The 12956-nt window shown below is 42.9% G+C and overlaps 1 protein-coding gene across 7 annotated transcripts in view; it reads right to left on the bottom strand.

The window, feature by feature from the left end:
* Positions 1 to 12956, bottom strand: part of PDE4B (phosphodiesterase 4B) — a 596404-nt gene that overhangs the window by 34246 nt on the left and 549202 nt on the right. For 4 of the 7 annotated variants that reach the window (XM_067726455.1, XM_067726457.1, XM_067726456.1 and 1 more), the window contains one exon: positions 7354 to 7466. In XM_067726455.1, the coding sequence (XP_067582556.1) occupies positions 7354 to 7466 (113 nt within the window). Of the gene's footprint in view, positions 1 to 7353; positions 7467 to 7720; positions 7979 to 8061; positions 8176 to 12956 lie in introns of those variants that run through there. The other 3 variants (XM_067726460.1, XM_067726459.1, XM_067726461.1) reach the window with 3 other exon arrangements.

Here is a 12956-nt window from a genome sequence, read left to right as displayed (position 1 = left end):
CTGAGCTATCTCTACTTGCTGAGCACACGTTTACTTAGAAGTAAGATGTGCTGGAAGAATAGCACAAGAACAAGCTCCACCCTTGGCCTTTTCTTTCATAGATAACAATGGCATGAATCTGGGGAGGCTTCTAGACCGGGGCATACTCTAAAAGAAAAAAAACGATGAGAAAGAAGTATAAAAAGATGTAAAACAAACCTTTATTCCATTGACATGGTGTAATTCTATTTTTCAAAACTAGTGTTCTAGATTTATACTTGTACTCTAAACATAATTACCTGATTTTTTTAATGTGGAGAGAAAGGCTCCCATTAAAATGACTTATTTATTCTATTTTGAGAATATCAGCTCTTATCAGCTAGCCAGAGGTGCACCAATCAATGGTAATGTTCCTTCACTTCATTCCTTCTTGTTTTTTAGAGATTTGTTCACTTGGGTACTTTCAAGTGAGTTAAGTGGGCTGAATGGATTAGAATTCAGTGGAGAAAATGGTTCTGTAAATACCAATGCAAAAGTATTTCAATTAAGTAAAACAGATTACAGATCAAATTTACTACAAAGCACTAAACAAATTTCAAAATCTTCGATTTAGGTTTTGATAAGAATAGAACGTGGAATACTGACTTACACTCAATAATACAACTCTATTTTGTCAGAAAGAGTAACTGAAATAATGCTGGATAAAGAATAAACAACTTAATTTTCTATTTCATCTCTGCATGAAGACAAATCTAAGGGAGACAGTCTCCATGTTACTTCTAGGAAATTTCCCTATATTGATTACTGCTACAGAAACATCGCTCTTCTGTTTTATGGTCATATTGCATGCATTGGAAAGGACATAGTATATGATGAAATTGCCCCAATTATTTTAATCGTAATAAAATGAAAAAAATTACAGGAATAGCCTCTGTTTTCTTTTTATTTCGGGGGTTGGGGGGGGTAGGTAAAAGGGAAATTAGAGGGTAGGCTAAAGTCCTTTAAACAAAACTTACTATCTTATCTTAGGTCATGTTAGAGAAGACTTTGGGGAAAAAAATAGACCTTGAATTTAGCAAACTGATACAGTGGATTAGTTTAATATCATTATTTACAGTTTTATGGATGCTTTAGAACCATTTTCTATAACTATGGTTATTCTTCCCCCTCTTCTATGTTAATGGACACTGCTTCCCAGCCACAAAGACAGAGCTGGAGGTTATTAATGGCCAATTTAGAGGCCCAGAATATGGTAATTGCAGATTAGGATTCTGAACCAGACCTACCCATCAGTGATAGCCAGAGTTAGAAGAATAAGACCTCCCAGAAACCACAACAAAATTCCCTTATAAGAATGATTAACTATCTCTTTATTTCTATATTTATCTGTCCCATTGGGGTCATTGGTGGTGAGTCAGATGGCCCTGGGTATGAATCCTGGCTCTCATCTTTACCTTAGGCAATTTATTTCAACCCTCTAAGCCACACTCTACTCATCTGTAAAATGGGGATAATAACAGTACCTATCCAAAGAGTTGCTGTGAGTATTAATGACAGAATGTAGATCAGGAGCTTAGCACAATATCTGCACACAAAGTATACACCTGCAAAAATAGATTGGTTGTTCACTATTATTATTCTATTGATAAATACAAGAGCTGAAGTAGACCATGGAGACAGTCCTCTCCAACAATTTTTTTTTTTGTAGTTAAGAAAATGCAAAGATTCAAAATGATTTAATTGTTTAAGATAAAACACCTCAATAAAGGCAGAGCTAGAACTCAAACTCATGGCTTATTCCCAGGCTCTTTCCACTTTGCTCTCTCTAGTACCATACATATCTGAGCAGTAGAGAAAGAAAAATTGGACCAAAACACTGTCTGAGTCCCCCTCTTGGCCATCAGAACTGATTTTTATTCTATTCTGCCCTCTAATCTGAGGTCTCCTCCAACATTTGTGGAGCCACATATCATAAGTCTAATTGTATAAGGATATAAATTGAGCTGCCTCCAATACTCCTACTTTGACAGACATCCCTTCCTACGGAAGGCCAGATTGAATTTAGAAAACTTGAACACCTTGGATATGGTAGTGCAGGCGGATCTAGTTCATGGACCACGCCCTGCCCCATTCTTTCCCCATGTCCTAGCACCACCAGGGACCTTGTATGTGGGTCCCATAAGTACACCCTCTGCTTAGACAGCCTGCATGTCCAAGCTTCTCCCACACTACTGTCTCAAGCCAGATTGCTGCCTCTTGGCTACTCCTTGGGCTTAAAGGTATGCTTTCCTGTAGCACACCCAGGTAAGAGGCCTGCATAGGCCCTGGAAGTGAGTTCAAAGCCATTTGAGCAGACAATGTGAGGGTAGATGCAGTATGGAAGGGGGAGCACAGGTGCTCCCTCGACCTAGCAGCCTCCCCAGGTCCTGGAGCAGAGTACAGCTGGGTACAGACTAAGCTAGGCTCTCTATAAGCACAGTGCCCAGGAAGAGGGGTCCTCCTGCCCCATGGGGGGCACTGCTCTAATCATGTCATTCAATTTTGCGCCAAAGTGGAATTAATCCCTTTCAATAATTGGTTACCTGTCTATCATCTTCCCAACAGAGTTCTAAGATGAATCCATTGATCAATAAGATCTATTTCCTTTCAGTTCTGCTGGATCCAACATTTCCCATCCTTACAAATTATACGACTGGATAGAGAATGACTCACCAACTGTAAGGGAATCAACCTATCATGGTCACATTCCAGTGACATGCAGCTTGGGCCCCAGGTGGCTCCAGGCTGGTAGAATTCGATGACTTAATTCCCTCCCACCCAAGAGCACAGGCAAGTAGTTGGCTTCACGTTTGGTACTCTAGTACGGCTACAACCTGAAGAATCGGAAAAATAAACCTGTAGAGCTGAGAGGACTCATTTCCCCTGTCATGGTATCTGTAGCGGACTTTCTGATGCCCTTTAGAGGAAAAGGTCCGTCTGTCTCCCGTTCCCATCTTATAGACTTCCTTAGCAAACATTTACTGAAATGCTGGGTCCTGGTGCTCCATTCTCAAGAGAGTACTGATATTATTCAGGACTGCTCTTTTCAACAACAGAACATCCATTTTCATTGATAAGGCCCAAACCTTTGTACTACACATAAAATAGCCCCAGGGCAAAACTAGTTGAGAAAGAAAAGTGTAGTGGGGGACTTGTGGGGGAAAGTTAGGTCAGTGACCAGCTGCTTGAAGATAGCTCCTTACTGGGTATTACATCTTTTTTTTTTTTTTTTTTGCGGTACACGGGCCTCTCACTGCTGTGGCCTCTCCCGTTGCGGAGCGCAGGCTCCGGACGCGCAGGCTCAGCGGCCATGGCTCACGGGCCCAGCCGCTCCGCGGCATGTGGGATCCTCCCGGACCGGGGCAGGAACCCGTGTCCCCTGCATCGGCAGGCGGACTCTCAACCACTTCGCCGCCAAGGAAGCCCCTGGGTATTACATCTTTTGAAAGACATTCAACATGCCCGGTACGAATAACCCCTTTGACATTTTTCACCTGAAAATTTTAGGTCAGAGACACTGTTTCTCAGTCAAAGCTCCCTCTTTCCCCTCAGTCACAACGCCACCTCACTGGGATTGTTCTGTGTCGGTCCTTCCTCAGCCACTGTTGTTGCAACTCTGTACTTTTCAGCCTGCGTCTGTCAGGAAGGAGACAGGAAATTCTAGTCACCCTCACAGCAGCTGCGCCATTCCTCCTCTCCTCCTCCAATGACGTCGGTTGGCTTTGGTGACACGAGGTCAGGAACTGAGCTACAGTGAAGGTCAGGAAGATAGGTCAGTGTTTATGCCGCTGTTGGGCTGGGGACCCTGCTGAGGCTATTTGCTTTCTTCCTTTCTATACTGTTTCTCTTTCCGTTCCTCTTTTTATAATGCGCAGCCAAAGCATCCTGTTTTCAAAACATCTGACTGTTTTGCCACTGAGGAACTCATGCTCTGATGCATTTCGCTGAAGCGTAAGACAATTCTTCTAATTCAGGAGGTGATAAAAGTTGAAACAAAAAATTAATGAACAAATCTAAGAAGGCAATCTGTGGTTAAAGAAAACAGCTCTCACGCGTCTAGCTGCTGGCAGAAGGTTCACTAGATATCCTTTTCATCTTGAAAGACAGTGTCATTGCCCTGTAAAACTCCTACTTAATTTATTCCATCTTGTTGTAATTCTTGGGGGAAAATAATCTACAATACTGACCCACCTGGCTGCATCTTTCCCTGTAATTCTGGAATTCCATTTGGCCTGTGGCCAGCATTAAGGAATGAGGGAAATTTGAGCCAAGGGAAAAACTATGTTTCTGTAAGTCACAGAAACAGTTCCTCATCTTACTCTCTGGGCTCTGAAGCACACTTGGGATGGTTGCAATCTTTGAGTCACGGTTTTCTTCAAAAGGGTTAAGAAAAAGCAACAAACAAATCCATCCCTACCCAGATGAAGTGAATATAAAGACTACTTGTTTTCCTCTACTAGACGCAGTTGACGTTCTACCATTAGCATGTAGACTGGCATACATGTAATCTCCAAACCCCTAAGCAAAACACAGGCACTCCCATCACCACTCTCATGCAAGTTCAGAGGCTGCAAACAAAACTCAGCAGTCACTTAGCTGATCAGAACTAGAGACAGATGGTTTTATGCAAAGATGTAGCAGATGCTATTAATAAGTTATCACTTATTGAACTTTTGCTTCACATCAGGGGCCTTGCTGAGTGCTTTAGACGCATTATCTCAATCTTCACAGCAACCCCAGTAAGGTAGGGACCACGTTCATCCCTGTTTTACATATGAGAAAGTTGAGTCTTAGAGCAGTTAAGTAAGTTGGCCAAGGTCAAGTAGCTAAATGATAGAAACAGGATCTGAACCATGATCTTTGGACTCCAAAGCCCATGCTTTTCACAAACTTCCTGTATAGAACATCTTCACACTTACTTCCAAGTCTGTAACTCAGAGATTTGCCACAGCTCCTGTGTTCAGTGAGAGTAAGCAGAAGATGATCGAAAAAGACTACACAGTAATGATGATGATGACGATGATGATATTTTTAAACAGTAGCTCAGATGGAACACTCAAATAACTTTGAGAATATTTAAAATGAAATGTGAATTTTAGTTTTACCACAGATAATTCAGTTCCCCCTAAACTGGTATAGATCAATTTCTTTTTGGTGGCGACAATAATATTCACATTATATTATATTATATGTGCCATGGATTAACCCTGAGATGATTATCAGTATAATCAAGACTTTGAGATTGGGGGTAGGTAAAAAGAGAGCTAAGTAAAGAGAGACAGATCTTTTTAAAAATTGAAACTGACTTCAGCTGTCATCTGGACATTATTCATCCACTGGGTAATTGCTTTGCCCTACAACCTCTCCACTGTAGCTCTAGAAATAGGTGAAGCTGCATGCCTTCTACTTAAGCTAACTGTGTCAGCATTAAGGTTTAGCCCTTTCTTTAGGGTTAGCCCTATTCAACTTTCATTGCTTCCTGCACAGGACACCATAAAGGAGGAGCGGAAGCCTGAATTCTCACTAGGTCCTACACAGTCCCTGGTGTCAGAGCCTCAGTAACTATACACTGAATATGAGATCATTTGTAATAAATTTGCAAGATAGACAATGTCTAATTTCAGCACTCCAGACACAAACCTGGTTAGAATCTACAAGGCATCAACAGTCGAAACGAAAACTAATGGCAATTTGCAGTTTCTCAATGAGTAATCTTTTTCTCCAGGGGGAGAAAGTTGCCCACTGTATCTTAGTGACTCCAGAAGAAAGTTCAGGGTGTCCTTTATGGTGAAACCTGCTAAAAAACTACCCCTAAATACCAGATCTCCATCTTGCATGTGTATCAATGATCACAAAATGCAAAGAACAGAGTATCCGTGAATGTTTCACAGGAGGCTAAAGCCTGTGTGAAAATCCTCCTACATGAACTCCAGTGTGGTTTGGAGAAGTTATGCAGTTACGCCCTCCTCATGGGGAAGCAGCTGGTTGAGATTTACAACAGCCTGGAAAAACCCAGAATTTAGCTTCAATTGAGAACTTCAGAGAAAAGTCAGTAAATAGTTAAAACTCAAACCTTTTTTTTTCCCAAGTTGAATCTGAACTAAAATTTGAGAGAGGCTTATTTTTTTTGCCCTTTCATTAACCTATAAACAAGAGTAAGAAAAGTCCACTCTCTATACCACCCCCTCTTACCCCGCCAACCTTCAGGACATGATGCTTCCTCTACTCAGATCCTCTGAGCAGGAGCCAGCAAGTCTCGAAGGGAAGGTGATACTTTTAACCCCAGGAAAAAGGGAGGAGGGACACACACGCGAGGCTGGAAAGGGCATGTTGGCAGGTGCGGAGCAAAATCTCTTCCCAGCCCCAGAACCTTAAGACAATAAGATAATACCTCAGGCTGGGATGATTGGGGATTTTGAAATGTGTATTTATGAGGGTGCAGTGTTAAGGCTTTCAATTAAAATAATACATACACAGACACATATATATGTGCATATAGATAGACAGATGATAGATAGATAGATATAAAATCAACAGTCTCCAAGAGAAAAATACAAACAAAAAGCAACAACTCTCACTACATAAATTAGCACTCTAAATCCAGGTGTTACTTAAACAAATGATATAATGGTAGATAATTAAAGCTCTTCAACACTAAGTTTTGCCTGGGCATGGTACATAAAACCATTTCTTTGCAGTACGGGTGGAACTTCATTTCATATGATTCCACTTTGTAAAGCAGCAAACTTTTAAAAAATAACTTTCTTTTTTTGGAGACAAAGTATATTGTTTCTTTTTTTAATCTTAGGTCATATCAGCATCACAAAAGAAACGTTGGAGAATATCAGAACATCCTTCTGAGGAGAATTTCAGAATTTATGAAACTTTAGGGCAAACCATTCTCACCATCGATATACAGAAATCACATTATTTTCTTGTTCAGACACACATATATAACACCTGACTGCAACGCAACATTTTACCCTATTGATTCATTCAGATTTTATCTTCCTGCTAACTGTTTACAAAAAAATAAAAAAAGCATTTTCACTTGTATGGTGATTGGTACACTTCATAAACACCCCTCACCTTAAACACATTCCGCACAGCATCACTAAGAAAGAAGTTTAGGAATTAAAGCCTGCTGAGGATTTTAAACTTTTGCTGTAGCATCACGACGCAAGCAAAGTGGAGCACTTTGGAATAGAATCATCGGAGGCAGATCAACAAAGCTGACAGTGGCGTCCCGGTGCACCTCTGCTGCTGGCGGAGGCCAGGGCAGCCCGGAGCTCCCCGCGCGGTCACACTTTAATGAATAAAACGGTCATCTCTTACCTTGTTAGACGCCATCTCGCTGACAGAGCGGTAGGTCTGTATGGTCTCTAGCTGGTCTAAGCACCAGTCCAGTTCCTCCAGCGTTTCCATTGCTAATTTTTGATAAGATTCTTCTGCAAACAAACACACAGACATGTAGTTAGGCTGGAGCTGCTGCAGGCTGTCCATAGCCGAGTCACCGCTGCCGCCGCTGATCCCGGCGCTACTGAAGGTGGCCCCGTGCTCCTTCATTATTTGCACGCCGACTCCTTCCTTCCAGCTCTCTCCACCAGGAGAACAAATCCGGTGCTCTGCCCGGAATGGCTCGTGCCAAGTTTTCACCCCCCCCCCCCCCGCCCCCAGGCTGGATGAGGTGTCTGCGATCTACCAAGAAACTTCCTTTGAGGAAGAAGGCGGGGAACCGGCTCTTAAAAGCTCATCTGCATACATGAGTCCTAAAACTCATGGCAGAAGCAGTCAGTTTCCTCAGGCTCTCTCTGCCTTCGTCATCTTGGGGTTCTTTAGGGTGCGTGATGTCATTTCTGAGTGTTTGCAGTCTAGAGGAGAAGTGAGGAAAGCATTTTCTCATTTGGCTTTTCTTCTAAATGAAACGTACAATCGAAAACTGGAGGGGGGAAACTGACAGTTACGTTGTTGGAAGGCTAAGCAGTCATTCATTCTGGGGAATGTGCAAATGTTGGAATAACTTTCAATTCAGCAAACACTGACCAGCACAAGTCTTCCTCTCTTGCGAGTCTCCCTTTTAAGTAGAGGCAGAATGAGGTCTCCCTGATAAGAGTGCAGTCTCAGAGAAACTGTCTGGAGTTTTACATGAACACATTTATTGGCTGGGGAGTCAGGCAGTTCTTGTTATACTAAACAAAGCTAAAACTTCTCTTCTGCAACTGCCAGGATCACAGGGAAATTCTGAACCAGACTTTCAGGTGGAGCCAGATGTGAACGCCGCAGATTTTCTGATTAACGCCGGGGCCTCGGATTTGTCACTGTAGGAATCCAGACTTTCTGTAAATATGTCTCAGTGGCCCATTCAAAAATTATTGCTTTTAAGATCATATTTTTGCTGGGTAATGAAACTCTTTTTAAGTGTTCACAATACGTCATTTCATACCCAAAAGTTCGTGAGTCTAAGCTAATACTTAAGGTTATTGACTTAAGAACCCTATGTTAATAAACACTGAAATTAATTTTATAAATGCTAGATGAACCAATGATGCCACAGACAGTTATAAAAACCAGTCAGACTCTCCCGCATACATGACTGATTTTTGAAGGGAACACTGTCCATTAAGTCTACCAAGCTTTCTGGAATGCAAGCACACAATAGGCACTGATAAAATTAAAAATCTCACATGAAATTCTATTATAAGGAAAAGACTCACATTCCTGTCATATTTAGAATACAATTTTCATATGCTCATGCAGAAATCCTAGGGAGATTACATAGCTTTTTTATTATTATTTGAATACTTTTATGTGTGTGGCACTCACACTTGAAGCAGAAAAGGGAATAAACAGGAGAGAGATTCCAAGTGACAAGGAGCCACTTGGCACCGACGCACATTTCAAAGAATAGGTGTCTTGTTCATCCCCCACATATGCCTACCCTTCAGGATAAACAGGGGTTAAAATTCAACATCCTGTATGTCATACTTAAAAAGCCACAAAACCACTGAAGGTGACTTCCTCCATTTTTCTTTTCACACGCCTCAAAAATGTGCAGACAAGAATTGAGGTGTTTTTAGTGAAACTCATTTCAAGCCAGACTTGCACATACCTTCCCTCCTTTCTTCCTCAGTTTTGCCATGCTGCTTCAACACAAAGAATCTCCTCACTGACTCTTTTGTGTGTCTGAAACACCCCCTTGCCTCTATGCCCTTCCAGAAGAGCGCTTCATCCAAGGAAGCTTTCCTGAAGTGACAGAATCCTCCCCTTCTCCCTCCTGGCCTCTCATAAAAGAAAAGTCCAACCACTTCCCAGGTACTCATGCTTCACGACCCTGGTGTCTTCCATATCACAACCTGTGGTCCTCAAGATCAGACATTCACCCTGGTGGTGGGGAGTAAGTAACTTGCTTGGAGCATTTGGAACTGACTGCGGGATGATATATTACACCTCTCCTCCCGGAAGAGGAAAAAAGGGATCTGATCTCCACCCACAAAGAAAATATGGTAATTATAGCAGTGAAGCACTGAAGAAGGAGGAGAACTCGTCAATGATCTTCCAGTTAAGTACCATCGCCACAACTCATTCCTTGTCTATTACACAGAATGAACACACGCATGCTCCTAGAGTTGGGACAATAGTGAGCTGCCAGGGACTGGCCAGTGGATATGGCAGGAACTTATTTCACTGCCCTCTCTGATTCTGGTCAGCCACAATATTTCTTTAGGTAAAAAGTTAAAATTTGAAGTTAATGAAAACTTGTCCCTTCCCAGATTCTTAATCCATGGCCAAGGCTTTCTTTATGTGCCGTTTTAGAGCCTTCTTATCACAGTAACTGAGGCAGGCGGCACAGATGTCAGAGTGGGCTAAGGATGGGAGCATCAAACCCCAGCTACTTACTGGTACTGCCAAAGGAAAGGACCAGTGCAGCTCAGACTGGCCTCCACACTAGAACTTTGTAGCTCTAGCACAGGATCCGGTGCTTGGTACCCAGTAGATACTCAGTAAATACTCAGAGGGATGGAAACCACAGTGCCTGCCCAAGCAGCCTGAAAATATCGATACTTGGGTATCTAGAGGCTGAGGATACGTCTGTAGCACTGAGAAAAGAGCACCAGCTTTGGACTGAGGCTCGGGCATTTTGACTTTCTCTCTTACCACTTACTGTGTGATCCTGGACCTCCATTTCCCACATCTTAAAATAAGGAGAAGAATATTCATCTCATAAAGTTATAAAGGGGTTAAATGAAACCAAGTATAGAAAGTATGGTAACCAGTTCTCAGTAGGTGATCAGCACACAGGAGTATAATTATTAACGGCAGTAAAAGTAATCCCCAAACCTGGTATGTGTGGGGGGAGGAATAGGAAGGGAGATAGAAGAACTGAATATTCAACAAGGGGTTTTACAGTCAGGATCAGTTCCATAATGTGCAGGGCCCAGTGCAAAATGAAATGCATAGTCCCTTTTCAAAAAGCAGGAAAAAGTGCTGTGAAAGGTCTTAAAATATGAAGCTTTTTCCTTTCTTCTGAAGTTGCTCTCCCTCGACCTGTCATGGTGGTATTGTATTTTTTTTTTTTTTTTTGCGGTACGCGGGCCTCTCACTGCTGTGGCCTCTCCCGTTGCGGAGCACAGGCTCCGGACGCGCAGGCTCAGCGGCCATGGCTCACAGGCCCAGCCGCTCCGAGGCATGTGGGATCCTCCCGGACCGGGGCACGAACCAGTGTCCCCTGCATCCGCAGGTGGACTCTCAACCATTGCGCCACCAAGGAAGCCCGGTATTGTATTTTTTAAATAAACTTTTAAAAAATAGTTCTAGATTTACAGAAAAGTTGCAGAGCTAACACAAAGAGTTTCCATATACCCCACATCCAAGTTTCCCGATAGCTAACATCTTAAAACGGCACATTTGTCACAATTAATGAATGGCATGGTGTGTTTTATTTACTCTTTAAAATTGTGTTACTTCAGGCAGAGGGATACCAGGAGGAGGGTGCAGACCCTTATAGGACCCCAGAGGCCCTGCAGCCTCTGACTTAGGGCACATGCACAGCTTACCAGTTGCTGGGGTGCCCGAACCTGCCAACTTCCAGACTGCGTGCTATGCCCTGGCCCAGGGCAGGCTCTGAGAAAGGCAGACATTTCCCTTCACCATGGTACCAATGCCCCAACCCACAGCAGACAGGTGACCCCTAAAGGTGCTATAACTTCTGCACCAGGATGTGCTAGATACCTGGATCAGGGTGGACAGGAGGATCACCCCCACCAAGACATGGCCTCTGTCTACCATGGTACAGCCATGCCGGCCCAGGGCATTCCCCACCTGAGACTTTGCAGGGCACCCATGTCCAGCTCAGATCCTCTCTGCACCTGCACCCAGGCCCCCGCTGCGAGTGGACAGCAGCAGTGGTCATGGGGTTGGGGTAGAGACATGGAGACTGGATGAGCCCTGGGGTGCCAAGGATCAGGGAAACAGGTGGCTGAGAACACGTCCAGGGGAAGCAGGTAGGTGGCAGGAGATGGGACAGTACGTGAGCCAAGGCTTCAAGCCACGGAGTATATGCTCCATTTTCCCATCCGACTTTACTTACAAAACACAAAGATAATAATATTATGAGTTTCAAGACTAACTCTGCGGCCCTGGAGTGAGGGCCCCTGTGCAGCTGCACAGGTTACGTGCCCATGAAGCTGGTTTTGTTCCTTTTCTTACAAAAATGACTCTGAGAAGGAACGATGCTTGGCACCCCAGAAGCAAGTCTCAAGGGGATAAGGGAAGGTATTGGGGCCATCTGTGGCCATGGGGTGACCCTACTTGTCAAGAATTTCCAGAGAAGAAGGAGCAGGGAGAACCTCCCTTCTATTCTCCCCTTCTTTTGTTCTTTCACTTCAACAAGAGCGACAAAGGAAGATTTACTTCCTTCTGTAGGTCTGGTAAGGATTGCATTGAATAATTATAATTATTCAATTATAATTAGTATCAGTCTGGTAATAATACGTGACATTCTTATAGCTCTTTTCTCGAAGGAGTGCCAAGCACACTACCCATTAATCCTTGCAACATCTCTGTGCCATAAACACCGAAGAGATATGATTATCTCTAATTCACCTTAAGGCACAAGCTAAATCAGAGGTTAAACAGAGCAAGATTCTGGGCAAGACCCTATCTTGGTCAATAAAATAGAGGATTCACCTCAGGGCTGAAAATGCATGCATTCCTGAAATTGCTGTGTTTAAAGTGGCATCTTACCCTTGGGTCTTTTCTATTTAAAATTGTGTAACTGCTTTCCTAAATGTTGTCATTTCTTGAGTCTCCTCTTCCCTTTTCTGATCCACCTAACACAGCCATTAGCCCAATATTTACTGTGCAGTATTTACTCAGAAGACCTGGCTTGGTTCTGGTCCCGCCTCTTGTTTCTGAGAGTAACCTCAGGCAAGTTACTTAACTTTGCTGAGGCTACATTTCTTTATCTGAAAAATGAACATACGAAAAATACTTACTCTGTTCTCACAAGGAAGGTAGAATAGGAGAATACACACAAAACCAGACTCTAAACCTTTAAGTATAATGCACATTTTGCAAATATCACATTTATTATTACAGACAGGATATAGGTGCATTGTAGACATTGTAGACTACAAGAAAATTACAGAGAAGCAAAAAATTTGAAATGATAAATGTCAAGCAGAAATCACCATCGCTATCCCCCTTGTGCATATCGTTTCATGTATGCATGTATATAATCAAAACTAGACAACACTCGTAATTCCCTGGCGGTCCAGTGGTTAGGACTCCGTGTTTTCACTAACGAGGGTCTGGGTTTGATCCCTGGTCGGGGAACTAAGATCCCACAAGACGCCCCGCGCGGCCAAAAAAAGAGAAAAGAATAGACAACACTGTACAAACTGTTGAGTAACATTCTTTTTTTTTCAGTCAATGATCTC

The sequence above is a fragment of the Pseudorca crassidens genome, chromosome 2, assembly GCF_039906515.1.
Source record: "Pseudorca crassidens isolate mPseCra1 chromosome 2, mPseCra1.hap1, whole genome shotgun sequence".
In the NCBI taxonomy this organism is placed as follows: domain Eukaryota; kingdom Metazoa; phylum Chordata; class Mammalia; order Artiodactyla; family Delphinidae; genus Pseudorca; species Pseudorca crassidens.
Note: the sequence above shows the minus strand (reverse complement) of the source record. Positions and strands in the feature narration are given on the sequence as shown.